This window comes from Phascolarctos cinereus, unplaced genomic scaffold (genome assembly GCF_003287225.1).
Source record: "Phascolarctos cinereus isolate Bilbo 61053 unplaced genomic scaffold, phaCin_HiC Scaffold_726;HRSCAF=1367, whole genome shotgun sequence".
Classification (NCBI taxonomy): Eukaryota; Metazoa; Chordata; class Mammalia; order Diprotodontia; family Phascolarctidae; genus Phascolarctos; species Phascolarctos cinereus.
In genome coordinates this window covers 193735053-193753517 of record NW_027556098.1, presented here as the reverse complement: position 1 = coordinate 193753517, position 18465 = coordinate 193735053, and the positions used below count along the sequence as shown (strand labels likewise).

Sequence of the window (18465 nt, the reverse complement as noted above, 5' to 3'; positions counted from 1 at the left end):
GCAATTTTAAATCAGTGTAAATTAAGTGGCTAAAATGTGCAGACCCTTTGATCCCAAGATTTGCTGCTAAGCATATACTAAAAGGAGGTCATAGATAAAGATTCCCCATATATACCAGAATATTTATAGCAGCACTTTTTGTGGTAGCAAAGAACTGGGAAACAAAGTATATGTACATCAATTATAGAATGGCTAAACAAATTGTGGTACATTAATGTAATGCAATATTAATGTGCTTTAAGATATGGCAAATATAATAAATACAGAGAAGCAATGAACTGTTGGCATGAGCTGATAAAACATGAAGTAAACACAGCCAAGAAAACAATATACATATTGACAACAACAATGTAAATATAAAGACAAACCACCACAAAACAATTGAAGTGAATATTGCAAAACTTTAAAGAGCAAGCTTGGCCTCAAAGAATAAATATGAGAAGATTCTTCCCTCCCCCCCCACACTTTTGGAGAGGTGGTATATCTATGCATGTGAAGCACTGCTTATATTACCAGATTTTTTGAGATATTTATGATTTCTTTTCCCCCATTTTCAAAAAAAAATTTGTCGTGGAATGATTTTCAGGGAAATGAGTAGGGGAAAAGATACATGGGAAATTTTAGATTGTGTAAAAAAAAATAATTTGTTTTTTTAAAACTGTGAGGTACTATGCAAATACCTGTTCTTTTTATTTCAAACCTTTGAGACTTTATGGTTTTTTGTTTTTCAAAATTAATAATTGAACTTTGGAACAAAATTAATCACTCATAGTATGCATTTTTTGTCATAGTTTAAAAGCTGCTTTTGGTAAAATGACCAGAATTTTTTTACTCTGGGATCTCTTTTCATTTCATATGCCTTCTAGTTTCACTATTTCCAATGTAAAATGCATGAAGGTAGTTGTAGCCAGTCTTGTATCCTTAGTGCAAACTCTAAAGTCATCTGATACTATTTCCTTTCATTGAATTGGAAAAGAAATAGGTGGGTAAAGTTGGAAGTTGTAGTTAAGGAGATATGTTGCTCTTAAGAAAGACTTCTCAGAGCTTTCTAATTCTTGAGCAGTTGTTTAGTCATTAGTTCTTTATTCCTCTTCACCTAGGTCATGGTAGTTGATCTGGTTAAGCACTTAAAAAAAAAAAGTCTGCCCAAAGACAAAGTTATTGACTCTTGCTCTGTTATATATGATCCAGTTGTGAATCATGCTTCCCTTTCTTGAGTAAATAAGATTTTGCCTATATGTATTGCTTCTGAAAATGAACTTGTTTTTTACAGTTATTCCTTAAGATTCATAATTGTTATAAAAGGAAAATGTGGTCTTTTAATTCAAGATTAATACATAAAAATGTAACAGTTATGCTATTTCATCTTAATTGGTTGCTATTAATTACTTTTTTTACCTGCTTTAACAAAAGGCATTCCATTGGAGATACCAAAGTTCCCTTTTGTCTTCAGTCCTGTGTAAAGCCCTTGAAATATGCCATTGCTGTAAATGACCTTGGGACAGAATACGTGCATCGATATGTTGGAAAAGAGCCTAGTGGATTAAGATTCAATAAACTTTTCCTGAATGAAGACGGTAAGAATCAGATAACAAAAGATGAGAAATTTCATTTTCCTGCATAATTCCAAGTAGTTATTACCTACCTTTTTAAGTAAGACTTCAGAGCTATTATACCTTAAAGACATTTGAAGTAATTAGGATAGATTGAAACATTGACTGTTTAAAATAGTGCTGTTTTTCTTCATAATGAGTTTGTAAACCACAAAAACCTCCAGTTCTTGGTCAGACGATTTGCTGTCCAGCCATACCTTCCCTAGCTTATACTTGCTCTTACACTTAAAATATCAAGCTTCACATGTACAAAGTGAGAGAGGGTTATGAGATAACAGTTCGTCTGGGAAATATCTGTTTTTTTATTGGACAAGTATAAGTTGACTATAACTCAGCAATGTATTAGGGCAATCAAGAAAGCTTTTGCAATTCTAGGTTGCATTAGGAGACATAAAGTATTCAGGCTAGAGGAATAATTGTTCTCATTGTGTTCTGCCCTGTCGGATTTGTGATTTTTGTGTTTAGTTCTGGATGCCACAATGTAGGAACAACTTTGATAAACTGAGGAGTGTTTAGTGGAGGGCAATATGGATGGCACAAGGCCTTGAGATCATGCCATAGGAGGATTTGTTGAAAAAAATGGACTTTTGATAGACAAGTTTTTTTGGAGGACAAGTTTAATGCAAAAATGATAGCTGTTTTGAGTATTTATTTGAAGGGCCATTACATGAAAAATGGAATAGTCTTCTTATACTTCTTGGCTTCACAAAGCATAACTGGAAGAAATGAGTAGAAATTTCCTGAGTGGCAAATTAGACTTTGTAGGAAAACCTTTGTGACAGAGCTATCCCAAAGTGAGATGAACGATTTCTAGAGAACTTCAAGCAAAGCCTAGATGACTTTGTCTGGTAGAATATAGAGGGTACCAATTGGATGTCTTCTGAGGTTTCTTCCAGTTCTGAAATTTGAGAATTTATACCCAGTATATTTGTTAAGAGTAACTAAAAGTGTCTGCCTAATTTCTTTTCTAAATTGAAACAAAAACAGCCTAAGTGAACACAATATTTAGGGGGGGTTTGAGGATAAAAAATTAACGTTTTGATATTTATTTTAAAAATAGCACCTTGCGTTTTCCTCTTCTGTAGCATTTAATGTTTGAAAATTTTTGATGCATTTAGTTCACAGAATTTAGCTTACTTTGCTGACTTCCAAAAGAAAAAGATCAGGAGAGATGGATTTCTATAATGTGTTGAATGTAAAAAAGACCCTTAAATAGGACAAAGATTGCTTACTGGCCATCCATTTTATAGAGTCTTTTATAATTGTAATTTTTGTTGAGGGATAAAATAATGATTTATTAACTTCAGTGGCTTAAATTTCATGTAGAAATCAGTGTTTGTGATAATGGAATAATATGAAACATTTTGGGGTTGAAAGTTATTTTTCCACAGTGCCAGAGTAGAATGATTTTCAGTGTACAGGGCAGCTGGTGGTGTAGTGATTATTGATGGTTTTATCTGGAGTCAGGAAGACCTGAGTTTGAATCCTCTGCTTTTATGACTGGGCAAATCAGCTAACATTATCTCTTAGTCTGTTTCCTTATTTGTAAAATGAGGGAAATAAAAGCACCTATCTCAATTGTTATGAGAATAAAACAAGATGTTTTTAAGTGCTTTTTTTTCTGCAGTGCTGTTCAATATTTGAATAACAGGAAATAGCAATACTTGAAGGTCATCGCCTCCTTAAAATGAGGAATTAATGTAATTAATGAGGAATTAATATTCACATAGTGCATTATGGCTTGCAAACAGCTTTGTGAACCTCATTTTATTTCATGAGGAAAGTATCACAGCTTTTTATATTTATTTTATAAATGAAGCCCAAGGGCAGCATATGGTTTACCCAGGGATTAGAATTAGTTAATCTCACAGATGAGATTTGAACCTATATTTCTCTTGACTCTTAGAATAATGTTCTTGTGAACTGCCTCTCAATGGAGAAAACACTGAATTACTGGGAGTGGGGTGGGGCGAGGAATGTAATATAGTAGTACGTTAATACATTAATGATAATCTCTAGAAGAGATGAATCCATTATTGAGATGTAATGCAGTTCAATAGAGAACATGCTGAATTTGGACTCAGAGAACCTGGGTTTGAATCCTGGCTCAATGAGACTCAGTCTCAGTTTCTTCACTGTAAGATGAAGAGGTTGGACTAGTTGTCCCTCAGCTTTAAAATGGGGATAATTAAACACCTACTTCCGAGAAACGTTGTGAGTATCAAATGAGATAATGTTTACAAGCACTCAGAACAGTACCTGGCACATAGTAGGTGCTTAATAAATGCTTGTTCCTTACCCCTTTCACCTTCTCTCTTAAGATCCATTCCAATTCTAAATCTATGATTCTTTGAACAGTGTTTATCTCATGGGGAGGTGTATGATTTTAGAAATTAGGTTTTCATCTGGTAAAATAATGTTTTATCGGCTATCATCCTTACCTGTAAAAGGAACTTTTTGCTAATCACAATTATGGCAGTAGCTTTTAAAGATTCTCAGTCAATAGTGATATACCAGAACTAATTGTTAAGCCGAGATATCCAGTAACAGAAATTTATTACACAATTTTAATGATTACTTGCCTTGCGTACCTTGACTTCCCTTACTTATCCATTTGAACTGTTTTAGTCCTATGATTTTAAGGGTGGTAGTTCAAGGATTCTTGGAGATGTTCTGAGGTTAAGTTTAGAGTCACCCCTCCCTCTTGTGTCCATATACTGAATTCTACAGTTTTCTTCGTATACTCAGAAGTTTGTGTGGAATTGTAACAATTGCAATATTTTGCATAGATATTGGGAAGGAAAGAAGAGAAAACTTTTTTTTTGTTTACGCTTTTTTTTGGTGAGGCAGTTGGGGTTAAGTGACTTGCCCAGGGTCACACAGCTAGTAAGTGACATGTGTCTGAGACTGGATTTGAACTCACGTACTCCTGACTCCAAGGCCAGAGCTCTATCCACCGTGCCACCTAGCTGCCCCAAGAAGAGAGAATTTTAGTGACTTGCACAGAATCACAGCTGGTCTGTGCCAGAAGTAGGACCTAGAACAAAGGCTTCCTGACTTCAAAGCCAGCTCTACTGCACCGGGCTGATGCTACGTATGATAATACGTGTAAATGACATCTTTCATTAAGAATTAATACTAAATATAAGTAGATGTTTAAGAAGATATTACAGAACATCATAGCATTTTGACAAATATGTAAGTAATTGAAAACCTACTTTGTTTTGTTAACATTGTACAAGAAATGGTGGGATTTACCTGGAAAGCAAAAAACAGTCTTTGTTAATGAGTTCACAGAATTGCCAACACATAAAAACACAACCTACTGGCATATGTGTCTAGACTTGTGGGTTTTTTTTTGCTGGCTGGCAACTCACCTGTAAGTTTTTGTTTTAAAGAGTTGTCTCAAGGCCCTTGAGATCTGGTAGATAGCCTCCTGAAATGTCAGTCCAGACCTTTTGCCTTGTTTGTTGGCCAGCTGCACAATGGAGATGAGATTATTTCCCCCTAAAGTGGAATTAGGAATACTCTTGGGAAACACCAAGCCTATTAGTGAGTGGGGAAAAACTGAGATTTCAGACCTAATTAGGAGCCAAGGGGTGCTCCCACTTGAGAATTTTAAAGCCTGTGTTATTAATTTTATTTTCACTGTAGTAAACTATCTAGAGGAAAAAAAATGAAAAATTGCCTAGGTTGACAAGTGAATTGTCCCATGGTTGCACATTTGGTATGTATCAAGACAGGACTTGAATCTGAATCTTCCTGACCCCAAAGGTAGTCTTTTATCTACTATCATGCCAGTTGACCGTCAGGGGAGTTTTATTTCTGGATCTCACATGCCAGCTTGGGTCCATGCAGACTCTGTTTGTGTCTCAAGCAGTTGGTCAATTCATATTACGATGGAATTTGGAGGGGTTGAGATGTGTCATGGTAATACTCCAAAGAGTACTGATCTTGGAGGCAGAAGATTTTGGTTTGAGTACCACTTCCAAGCCTTAACAGTTATGTGACACCCTGGGTAACTGAGCTAAGCTCCCTGAGCTTCAGGTTCCTTATTTATAAAATGGAGATCATAATATTCACGTTCCTTCAACATGGCTGTTAACAAAGTACTTTGTAAACCTTAAAGTACAGTATAAATGTGAGTTACTTTTCAAAGGAACAGAGTGGGTAACAGTGTCAAATGAGGACTAATAGAGTTTGAGGGAAATGCTAATTGGTTATCCCATGAATATTATGTATATCTATCTAGAAGCTAACATTGAAGGGGAAGTCATCCTGGTTTGTCCCTGTTCAAAAAGTAAATGAGGAATCTTAGCAGTGTAGATAATTGCTTGCATTTAGACCAACCTGGCTGACTTAACGATAAGGTTTGAGTGCTTCATAGGATCATGTAATTGTCATCTCTTTCAAACCTTACATTTTTACAGATTGAGGAAACTGAGGTTCATAGAGATTCAGTTACCCTGATAGTAAGTAGTAAATGGCAGAGCTGAGATTTCGACCAGATCCTCTGACTCCATATCCATATTTATATGATACTGTGTTTGCATTTTCCTGTTAATATTTTCCTTCCTGTGATTAGTGTTTTCAAATCTGACCTCAGACACTTATTAGTTGTGTGACACCTGAGCAAGTCACTTAACTCTGTTCGCTTCAGCTCCTCATCTGTAAAGTGAGCTGGAGAAAGAAATGGGAAACCATTCTAGTATCTTTACCAAGAAAACCCCAAATGGGTCACGAAGATCTCGGACGTGACTGAACAGCAACAACAACATTAGGTATCAGTGTGAGGCAGGAGAAAGACTACTAGGCTTCGGTTCCTAATGCGTAAGATGTAGGTGTCCTCCAAGAAATCTGTCTCTTAGGTTAGAACTCAAGGTGACTGAGAGGGTCAAAAATCTTACATTCTAAGAATTTCTGAAATATCAACTTGATTTATTCAGATCTATGTGTACATTCAAAGAACACCAGAACATACTGTCCTGGGAAGTATATGCATATATGCATTAAAGATTTGTTTTTATAATTTCACAGATAAGCCTCATAATCCTATGGTGAATGCTGGAGCAATTGTTGTAACTTCGTTAATAAAGGTAAAATGTTGGCATTTCTTTTTCCTATATTTGCTCTCATTATTTTCAGTGATTATAGGTTATTAAAAAGAATCCTTCATTGTTTACCATAGCTGTGAAATCAAATAGTCTGTAATTTTTGCTTTGACATTTAAAAAGTAAATATTTAGGAGTGTTAGAGTTTTCTGTTTAAATATAAACAATACACAAATGTCAATAGGAAAATTTTTAAAGGAACCTTCTGTAAAGACGGTAGTTTTCTGTTGGTTCCTTCATAATGTAATAGTAAAAGACCCAAGTTGAAATATTTTTTCCCTTAATGTTCTGACATGTACTTTCTCTTCCATTTGGATTTTATATAGAAGGAGCAGCTTTGGATAGGGTTAAAGTTCTTTATTATAATGTTTGTCATTAGTTTATATGTGACAAATAGTCTGTCCTTTCCATTTATGCCAAAGTGCATCTATTTAGTAAGGTTCTCAATCTTCTCAGTCTTGTAAGATGAAGTTATAATTGTGATTGAATGTATATCATTTGTTTCACTTTTCCATAGCTAGTAGTGACAGTGCATATTCTAATTATGAACATATTTTTTTAAGTTTTAAATATAAAAATTAAATTTTTTGAGGTTTGATTTCTGTAAGTACTTGTAAGCCACATCATTATTTTGGTAAAATTATTTAAAATTGATTTTCATTTATAATTGTGTATAAGTTGTTGTTTGAATTTCCATTTGTACCAAGCTACTGTCATTTAACTTTGGAACATTTTGGTCAGCACATCTGTTTGTATATCTGAAGTTTGAAATAAGTCACACCACATTGCTATGAATGGGGTATAGAATCATTTTGCTTTGTTTACATGAGAAAGTGTTTTAGCATGAGTCATGCCCTTTACTACAACTTATAAAAAGCCAATTTAGTCATTTTTAGATTACCACTAGAATTATGCCCTGCTCTTCCATTTTTAATTGGCTATGCTCAGGAGGGAAAAGAACCCTTGTAAGAGATTTAGCTTTATATATTATTCTTAATTATCATACTAAAAAAAAAAAGACGTTGTGCATGTGACTACTCACAGTAGTCAGATTGTTAAATGCTATTTTGTGTGTCATAAAAATAACCTTCATAATAAAAGTCTTTAATACTTTAAATACCCTATCTAAAATGGGGTTTGATCAAAAGTTGTACTAATGGTCTCTTAAAATGAGAACTACAAGTTAGAGGTTAGAAAATTTATCATGCTAGGTGATACCTTTAAGGCTTGATGACAAAACCAGTAGAGACAATAACATAGTAACCTAGGGTAGAGTTTATGCAAGTGATTGTTAAAAGACTTTAATTGCTAAATTTACTTTTATTTAATGATTTTTGGGTTTTCTTTTACTGCTTTGAAGCCTTGCATGTAGAAATTGCATGTTTGATTATCATATTATACTGTCATTTCATTACTTTTTTTTAGTGACACCAGACTAAGTCTGGAATCAACTAAACTATTTCTAATATGAATACTTAAAGCGTAAAGTAGAAATAATTGTATAGTTTAAAGTCTTGTAGTATAAAAAAGCCTTAATTCTACAAAGAAATTTGCTTAGCAGTTTTAAGTAGAAAATGCACCTAAAAATAAGGATTTGGACTAAGGATTTTTATATTCAAAGCAACTTTCTATTATGTTTTACTTAATTAGAAGTATATTGCAGCACAGTAGTTAACTTGGAGGGTTATTTTAGAGAAAAATCCTTAACCTTAAAATAACTTTTTATGTTAAAATTGTGACCTAACAATTCAGTAACGTTTTCCTGGTGCCTGTTTGATGAAGAATTCAAAGCTTTTACAGAAAATCTTAGTGTATTATACCTGTGGGATGATCTGTTGTATAATTTTAGACTCTGATATTTTAAAGTTGAAGTCAGAGTTATAAAACTGGAAAAATTTTGAGGTTTTCTAAGGTCTTTTCTAATATAAAAATCCTGTAATTTTAGTTGGAATCTCTCAATATATGAGGAAACCAATGCCGTCTAAATTTAAGTGCACGTAATTGGGGAGCTAGTTTTCTTAGGGGACAGACCTGGGACAAGGGCTGGGCCTCCTGCGTTCACATTTTGCTGCATAATTATATTTATTTTTTCTTGAAGATGAACAACTTTGCCCTAGCTACCTTAATTAATATGAATAGAATTTACAAAGTCATGAATGGTCGAAGGGCACCATTTCAGTGGAATTAAAAAGTATATGGACAGATTTCTTAGAAAATTGTAATTTATCCAAATATGATAATCAGGGCCATTAATAGTGATAAATGTGCTTTTTAAGGTTAATTTTTCTGTGTATATAGTTTGTAAGAGAATCATTTTGACACAGAATGCTTCAGTATTTTGCTGTTAGCATGACTTGTGAACTAGCTCATTTTTTTACTCTTTTAGATAATATATTAGAAGAAAAGTTAAAGCCTTAATTTGTGATGTCTTCTTAATTTCAGACTTTCTTATAGTGCTCTTTGCTCCATATTCCCTTATGTTGCTTCAAAATTTTAAAGGTGGAGTCTTACGTATGACTCTTTAGATTACACTTTTGTAGTATTGATATTTTTTCCTTGTAGGATTGGTGGTGATCTCAGGAAATGGGGGAAGAGGCAAAGGAATTGTTCAAAAGGATTAGCAGATTGTGGAAAGAGGAGAATTTGGACAGAAGGAACCTGTTGCATATATACTTAACTACTAAGCTTATAGGAAAACTCCAATTTTTAAAAATTTAAAACAAAGCTTACATAGGTAAATACTTTTTAAAAACAAATGTAATCTTGCACTTAAAATTCACATCATTAAGTTTTTAAAGGTGTTAACAGTTACTTTTCTTTTCTTGGGGGATAACAGTTGGTCACTGTGCGCATTATTACACTTGAATGTAGTCTGTTTCGTTTGATCTCACATGTCTTTGCCTGGTTTTAAGTGATTTGGAAAAGCAAGAGAGTTTGAAAGAAGATACTCCCATATTTGTGACAAAATTAACATTTTAAAGATATACTCATAGGAAATCTTTATGGCCTAGTTTGAATTTACAAGTGTAACTGTGGAAATAACTTGGTGGGGAAAGGGGCAACAGTTGTCAAAGAAATTTGGAACACAGTTGTCAACTTCTCCTGCTTTTCCTATTAAAAGTTAAAAGGGAGTTGCCTAGTCTTGTTATGTCACTTACTACTCCAGTAGTCTCAAGATTTTATTTTTATTATTTCTGATGTTTACTTATTTAAATGCTGATTTAGCTTTTTAAAAAACAAGATAGATACTTTGGAATTAAAAAAAAACATTGGAGTTTTCCTTAATTTAAAAAAAAAACATATATATGTGTGTAATTACAGCTTATTTTGCAGGTGCCCTTAAGCATATCACAAAAATTGAATTAGAAGTTTTGTCATGCTAGCAATATCCTTTTAGGCTTGCTTGTGTTACCTAGTTTTAAGGTCATTTGTGGCTCCAAAGCGTAATTGTAAATACATTGGACTTGGTGCTCCTTGATATTAGTAGTTATAGATCAGATAACAGAATTTATCAAAAAAATCATTTTTCTCTAATTTTTTTCCTTTCATTAGGGATAATCAGCAATAACAATAATTCATATGACTTGTAATTTTCTTACTTGTGATTGTAATAGCTCCTTTAACTTTCCCAGTAATCTTTGGTTTCAAGGCATTCTCAACAAGAGAGCTAAATTGATAATATGGTTATTTTATTAAACCATTTCAGCATTATCCTCCTACCCTTCTTGCCTGAATGCCTCTTTTCCTGTCTTCTTGGATTGGTTTTTAAACCATGATATATAGGATGGCTTGTTGCATTAGGTATTGGAATCAGGTAGCTCATTTAGAGAAGGAAAAACAAACTCTTTTTAGTTAACTGATTTTATAAATGGACCATCCTATATATTAAATTGGTGGAAGCTGCTCTTTTTAAGTGCAGTTTCATAGTCATCTGATGTTATTTTCCGCATCAATATATAGTAGAAGCCCCTTGTAACATCCTTTATTTATAAGAAGTATTTAGGTATATTATGGGTTGGATTATGTTTCCCAAAATATATACTAAAATAAACAGTTGATTTAACACCTTAAGCTCCAGTAGTTACAAATGGGTTCTACTCTACTCTATATCATCTCTTTGCTTTTTCAAAATTGACATGGAAAGTTAACTCTCCCTTTAGTTCCTTGTCATAATAATAAAACGTCTTTATACTGTACTGTATAATTGCAAAGTGTTTCGTTACCCATGCATGATGTTCATGATAGCTCTCTGAAATAGGTAGTACAAGAGTAACTATCCCCATTTTACAGGTGAGAAAAGTGAGATTCAGAAAACTATTACATGGCTAATGAAAATCTCAAACTCAAATCTTCTGACTGACTACATGTCCAGTGACCATTATGCTATGCTACGCTGTCTATTTGTAGTTGATAGTTGTTGCTAGAGGTGTGAATCTGGATAATGTGGTACTACTGTGTGTTTGAGGTTAAGATGAGAGTATATGCCAATTTCCTGTGAACTACAGAAAGTATTTTGTGTACTCTATATTTTAAACACCGCTTGAGAAGTTAATTAGGAAGTTGGTTAGATTTTCTTGAGTTTCTTTTGTTGATTTCACTTTTTCCTCAAGTACTTAAATTTTCGTGTACACAATTAAGAATCACTCAGGCAGCTAGGTGGCACAGTGGATAGAGCGCCGGCCCTGGAGTCAGAAGGATCTGAGTTCAAATCCAGTCTCAGACACGTAACATTTACTAGCTGTGTGACCCTGGGCAAGTTACTTAACCCCATTGCCTAACCAAAAAAAAAAAAAAGAATCACTCAAGACTTCATAAATTTAAAGTAGCATCTTTTCAAGAGTACTATAAAAAATGCACGTGTATTTATACCTTTTCCATAAAAACATTGACTTTTAAAAAAAAAAGTAGAGCTAAATGACTAATACTAAGCTCTTATTTTTAATTAATATTGGGATTCATATAGGACACAAAAATTTCTAGCCAGTGTAGTTTTTCAAGTTAACAGAGATGAGGAAATTCAGAGTTGATCTAGATACATATGTTGTAGGGATCCCTTTTGTCGTTTTAGACATAATGCTTACTGTATAAATATACTTTGTATTTATTTAGAAACTTCTTTCATGTTTATGTGTATATATCTCTAATAAAAGAATGATTGTGTGTGTAAATATATAATGCATACACAAAAGCATGTACATAGTCTATATGATATATACACATAAGCATGCATATGGTAAATGTAAAAATATATTTTTATTTGTGTATATATGTTTATATATACACATATACATGTGTATATACATGAACACGTATGTTAGGATGAAACCTGCATGTATATTTTCCTTAAGTGTACAAAATTTAATCTGAAACATAAGAAAGTTAACCACCCTGCCCCCCTCTCAAAAAAAAAAAAGACATCCAAAACCTAAGCTACAGTTTTGCCAATCTGTTATAATTTAAATGGGGAGAATTGCACAAAATGAGTATTTGTAAGTTATTACTGGGAAAATATAGGTAGCAAATAACAAATTTGAGCATTTAATTTTAATGACAGATGAGACTTTCTATGATTTACCAATTAAATGTTATTTATAATAATTTCAAATCAAAATACGGAATTTGTGGTCAAGATACTAAGTCCAAAGCTGTTTAAATGTCTTCTTTTTCTCCATTATACGTAACAGAGGTTGTGAATTTAAATTATGGCTTTTTTAACACATTTTAGATAAGTGAGATACTATACAAGGAAGACATTTGTTTATTAACTTGTACAGTTTCTTAAATGTTTGGTAGAAGCAAAATGAAGTTTTTTTCCCCTTGATTTGCTGATTTATTAACTCAGGCATGTGCCTGTAGTTGGAGTTTTAAGAAATTTTTATGTTTGTCATTTTAAATAATGACTAAAGGACCAAAATAAAGCCAGACATCAAAAATTTATACTCATATAGAACTAAGCAGAACCAAAGTGTAACTTGCCTTATTTTACTTAAATGTATATATAATCAAGTAATTCTCCATATTACAAACCCATAACTAATGCTGACGTACCTTTCCAAAAGAGATGTTCTTTGTTCTTTTTAAAAGGTTGAAAAGGTTTTTGTGGTTTAAATGTTGTTACATATTTTACAGCATTAGGATCTATGGAATATTTTGACAACTGCAACACAGTTCAATGAAGTTGGTAATTTCTTCTTTTAATTATTTTTCATTGAACAGCTGGGAAGTTAACATTTCTACATTTTGTATTTTCTGCTATATTTTAGAAACAAAACATTTTGATAAAATGTTTCATGATGGAGGCTTTGTAGGGAAAACAGTTAGATATGACTACAGTATGGTTATTGCTTAGTTGCCTTTATTTTGTACTTATTAAGTTTGGTTAGTGTTCATTTTTGATACGACAGTGTGTGATGTTCCTTACAGCTAGTGATTGTATGTGTGTGACTACACATGCTCATTTTCTTGTGGATAAGTTTTAATTACATGGGAATTCACAGATTATCAGCAAACACCCTAATCCATAGTAGAGTGGGAAATGAACCTGGCTTTATGCATTTCATCAAGTAAAATATTGATATGTTGTACTTCCCTTTATGATAAAAATAATGACTTTTTTAGGATATGACTTATGTTATATAAAGTAGTTGCATTATTTTATACTAAACTTTTTTAAAAAATTTAAAGATGTATTGTTTCTGTTGTGGTGCATATCACCAATTAATACGTTTGATTTCAGATCTACAACTTACTGCTTTGTAAACTTCTCTGAGGTAAAATGAAACCATTTGGTTACTTGAAAACAAAGTAAGCTTAGTAGGGTTTTTCTGTTTAAATTTGCAGTAACTCAAATGTTAGAATTAGAAAGATGAAACAATACATCTTCCATAAACTGAACTTGGTTCAATGCCACATTTTGTCGTAGCCAGTTTTCTACGGAATGGACTCTGGAATAAAATTGATAGCCAAAGGTATTGGTGTAGTAAATGATATTAAGTGTAGACTTCACTCTACACCAGTAGTTTACATACCTAGATTTAAAAAAAAAAAACAAAAACCATAACAATAAAAGCCTAGTTAGCTATGAAAAAATAACTTGTTGTTCTAACTCTAGCACTGATTAAGGCTAGTTATTGAAAATAATAATTAAAATGTAATTGTTCCTGTGCTTAAGGGTAAAACTTTATTTTAAGTCTTTGATATTAATTAAATTGACAGCACTGATCCTAGCGAACCTGAGCTAGGAGCAAAATGTGCTAATGGGAAAAAGTAGGAAGAGTTTTTTTACACTTATATAGTTAGCTTCTATATGATTATGTTGGATTTTTAAAATACTTAAAATAAAGCATTCCCTTCCTCCTCCAAATTCATTCTCAACATACAGGTGTTTGATGAAAGAATTTATATGTAGGAAAAGCAGAGTTTATCTAAATACTAAATTATTTGAATAGTATTTTCTTAAATTAAAAGTACTAATGTACCAGTTATAATGGTAGAAATTTTAAAGTACTGGATTTGTATGTAGTTTCAAAGTTTATTTATAGTAATTAACATGTTAACACTTTCTTATCTCTCATTTTTTTCTTTGCAGCAAGGAGTTAATAATGCTGAAAAATTTGACTATGTAAGTGAACTGTATTTCTCACTTTGTCATCTTCAATATTTTTCCTTGTGATCATTTCATTATATTAAGGGTTTTTTTTAATTTAAAATTTTATTTTATAGGTGATGCAATTTTTGAATAAGATGGCTGGTAATGAATATGTTGGATTCAGTAATGCCACGTGAGTCTCTCCTATTGGGTTTAGTCGGTGTAAGGGAGTTTTTATGTGGGATGGGAAAGGAAATTTTAGTTTAAATTAATACAATATTTTAAAATATACTTTTATGTGGATATTCAGAATTTGGAACTAGACTAATGTGTTAGCATCATTGAAAACATTTTTCCTTAAATAGCTTGGCTAATCTATTGACTTTTCCTTTTTTTATTTTTTTATTTTTAGCTAGGCAGTGGGATTAAGTGACTTGCCCAGGGTCACACAGCTAGTAAGTGTTATGTGTCTGAGGTCGGATTTGAACTCAGGTCCTCCTGAATCCAGGGCTGGTGCTCTATTCACTGCACCACCTAGCTGCCCCCAACAGGGTATTGGGGTGTTTTTTGTTTTTGTTTTTGTTTTTTTTTAAAGGCAGTTGGGGTTAAGTGACTTGCCCAGTGTTAAGTGTTTGGTCTGAGGCCAGATTTGAACTCAAGTCTTCCTGACTTCAGGGCCGGTGCTCTATTCATTGCACCACCTAGCTGCCCCGACTTTCCTTAAAGTATTAATATTTTTAGGAAACATTTTGATCATAAAACTGGCAAAGGTAAACTCCAGGATGAATGTTGTTTACCACAGATTTCAAATAAGTGTTGCTTTTATCCAACAAGATGGAATCCTTTGTTTCCATATGGTTTCTTATATAAGTGGTTTAAAGCAAAAAGCATCAGTAGACTAAACCCTTATTTTATTGTAGACATTGTGTATATTGTTTTTCTGACTTTGCTTACTTCACTTTCATCAGTTCATCTAAGTCTTTCTTGCATTTCCATATTCATCATGTTCATTATTTCTTACAGCACAATAATATTCCATCCCATTCTTGTACCACTGTTTGTTTAGCCTTCCCCCAGTTGATGGGCATCTGCTTTGTTTTTAAGTCTTTGCTGCCATGGAATGTGCTGCTGTAAATATTTTGGTATATATTGAGCTGTTCTTCTTGTGAGTGACCTCCCTGGGATTCTATGCCTTGGAGTAGAATGTCTGGCTCCAAAGTTCTGGGCATGTTAGCCACTTCATTTGCACAATTCCAGATTATTTTCCAGACTAGTTGTATCAATTCACAGCTCTACTAACAATGAATTCATTAGGTTCCTGTCTTTCCACAATCCCTCCAACATTGAATATTCCCATCTTTTGTCATCTTTACCAATTTGCTGGATGTGAAGTGATAACCTCAGGATTGTATTGATTTTCATTTCTCTTATTATTGATTTGGATCATTTTTTATATGGTTGTTAATAGTTTAGAATTAATCTTGAGGCCTGTCTGCTCACATCTTTTGAATACTTATGTATTGGGGGGTATCTTTTTGTCTTATATTTCTGTTAAACTAGTTGTCTTAACATTTCCCCTACTCTTTCATCCCTAAAGTAAATAGCTCCTTTTAAGGTTTTCTAGATTTATGCTGTTCCAACTCTGGAGGAACACTCGAAGGGCAAAATAAGTGAACAAGGGAAGTTTCCTGAAGTCTTAAAAGTCTTCATTAAAAGTTGTTTTGTCCTGGGTTCAAATCTGGCCTCAGACTAGCTGTGCGACCCTGGGCAAAAAAATCACTTAACCCTGATTGCCTCACCAAAAAGCAAAAAAAAAATTGTTTCCTAGTATTATTAGAAGGCCAAGAGTAGGTGAAGATCAACAAAGGTCTTGTTCCATTAGTAATTAGTAATAGTACAATGTCTTCATGTAGCTAGCTAATACAATGGTTAGAACTTAGGTCCTGGAGTCAGGAAGATGAGTTCAAATCCTGTTTCAGACACTTAACTAGCTGGGTAAACCAGGGCAAGTTAACTTTAAAAAAAAAAATCTTTGCCTCAGTTTCCTTATCTATAAAATGGGGATAATAGCACCTACTTCTCAGGGATTCTTTGAGGAAAAAATATTTGTAAAGTGCATAACAAACAAAAAGTTAAAGTACTGTATAAATAATATGCTAGTATATACCAGCATATCAATTCTAACTGCTGCTGCTATTGCAGCTTCTATCACCATTATTGCTATTACTATCATTATTATTACCATAATCACACATAAACCCCTCTGATTCATGAGTCTAGTGGAACCCTTGGGTCTCCTCTTCCACAAGCAAGATAGATTCTTTGTTCATTCATTGACTAATTTAGTATATATTTATTGATCATATATAATGTACAAGCCTTCCTCACCTCTTTTTTTCACTCTGTCCTTATAGGAAAAACTATACAACAGTTCTGAGGGAAAGAAAAAACTGCTGTGTGCAGAATAGATTGTGTTTAAGCATCTCACTTAAATCAGAATTCCTTTACAGTTCATGTTCTGACTAACTACTTATAATGTATTGAGCTCTGAAATTGCCTACTCTGATTTTGTCATTCTTTTTTTTGCCATACCCTTCACTCATCCAGGTTTAGGAGTCCGTATAGCTTATTGGAATTGTTTCCTTTGAACCCTCTCTGGTTTTCTAAGTCTGTCATCCCTTTTCTGGCTTCCAAGCATGGTGGCAAGTAACTATAATCCCAGACACCAAAGTAGGTGGAGGCCAGTGGGAACTCTGAGCTATAGTGAGGTGACCGTAAAGTATTTATTACACCAAGTTCAGTGTCAGTATGGTGAGCCCACAGGAGTGGGGGGTGATCAAGTTGCCTAAGGAGGAGGGGTAAACTATTCCAGCTTGGAAATGGAACAGGTTAGAGCTCCCATGCCTTTGAGTAATAGGATCTAGCCTGAGAATGGTCCCTGTATTTCCAGTTTGGGACCGGTATTCAAAAAACAACAACAAAACCCTCAATGTAGTCTTCTCACCTTGGCATCCCCTAACCCCTTTGACCTTCATCTGTTCCTTCCCTGCCTGTCCCTAACTCTGGGCCATTTTCATTCCCTTTGGAGCCACAGAATACGGTTGAAGGAAGTTGGTTAGAAAATTGCTTTACTTGAGTCCACTACAGATTTGTACTTAAAGTAGGCCCTTACTGCTGTATGACAGTCCTTAGATTCTTATCTTAGTGAGTCTCTGTCTTATTCTCCACACTAGCCATTCCATGATTATCTGTCCATTAATTTAGGATTTCTTTAGTCAGAATCTTCTGTTCATCAAATATTGCATATTTCTGTCATACTAGATTTTTGATTCATAGAATATCTTAAGATATGTTTGAGAAAAATTATTCTGGCAGCTGTATATGTGTTGGATTAGAGCTAGAAGATCAGTGGAAGCTGGCTATTAAAGTTGTCCAGGCTTAGAAATAATGATTGTTTAGTTGGATTAGGATGATTACTGTAAAAATGGAAAGGAAGAGGTGAATTTCAGTGCTGCAGAATTTGGGTCATAGCATCATAAGCCATGACTGTCAGACATTTCAAAATTAGAATTCAGGAAGCTATAATTTCTCCTTTTTTAAGCAGCTTGTCTTTGAGTCTCCCTTACAGTGACTTCCATATGGGTTGACAATGTCCTGCGGTACTTAAGTTTTTTAAATTTCTCTTAAAAATTAAAATTGGCAGTGTAGTACATTTAGACATAGCAATTCTTTGGGGTTTTTTTGAAGTTTATAAAGCATCTGAGCTTTTTAGTCTAAAGAAAAAAGAAGATGTAATTTTTCTAGGCCTTCATGGTATTAGAAATAGACGTCAGATAATGTCCACATGTGGATTTATATAAGAGTAAAGCTGAATAAATGGAATGTTGCTAAGCAGGAGAAATAGCTCTATGAAAATATAATGAAAGCAGCTCTGTAAATGTTTAAGGAAATCTCTATCTGATTGCTAGATCTTGTAGATGTGACTTGCTATTTTTGAAACATTTGCGGTGACAGATGGAGTTGTGAGTCTTCACGTGTCTCAGAACTTGAACTATAGTTCTAATGGCATGTAGTGTAAATGTTTAATTTAATGACTTAGTTAATAACTAACCTGAATTTTTTTTTGTAGTTAATGGTTTCTATTCTACTTATT

General features: G+C 33.5%; 1 protein-coding gene across 5 annotated transcripts in view; it reads left to right on the top strand.

Moving 5' to 3' along the window:
* Positions 1-18465, top strand: part of GLS (glutaminase) — an 87795-nt gene that overhangs the window by 29064 nt on the left and 40266 nt on the right. For all 5 annotated transcript variants that reach the window (XM_020993585.2, XM_020993586.2, XM_020993587.2 and 2 more), the window contains exons 6-9: positions 1414-1577; positions 6651-6709; positions 14313-14345; positions 14447-14505. In XM_020993585.2, the coding sequence (XP_020849244.1) occupies positions 1414-1577; positions 6651-6709; positions 14313-14345; positions 14447-14505 (315 nt within the window). The remainder of the gene's footprint in view (positions 1-1413; positions 1578-6650; positions 6710-14312; positions 14346-14446; positions 14506-18465) is intronic.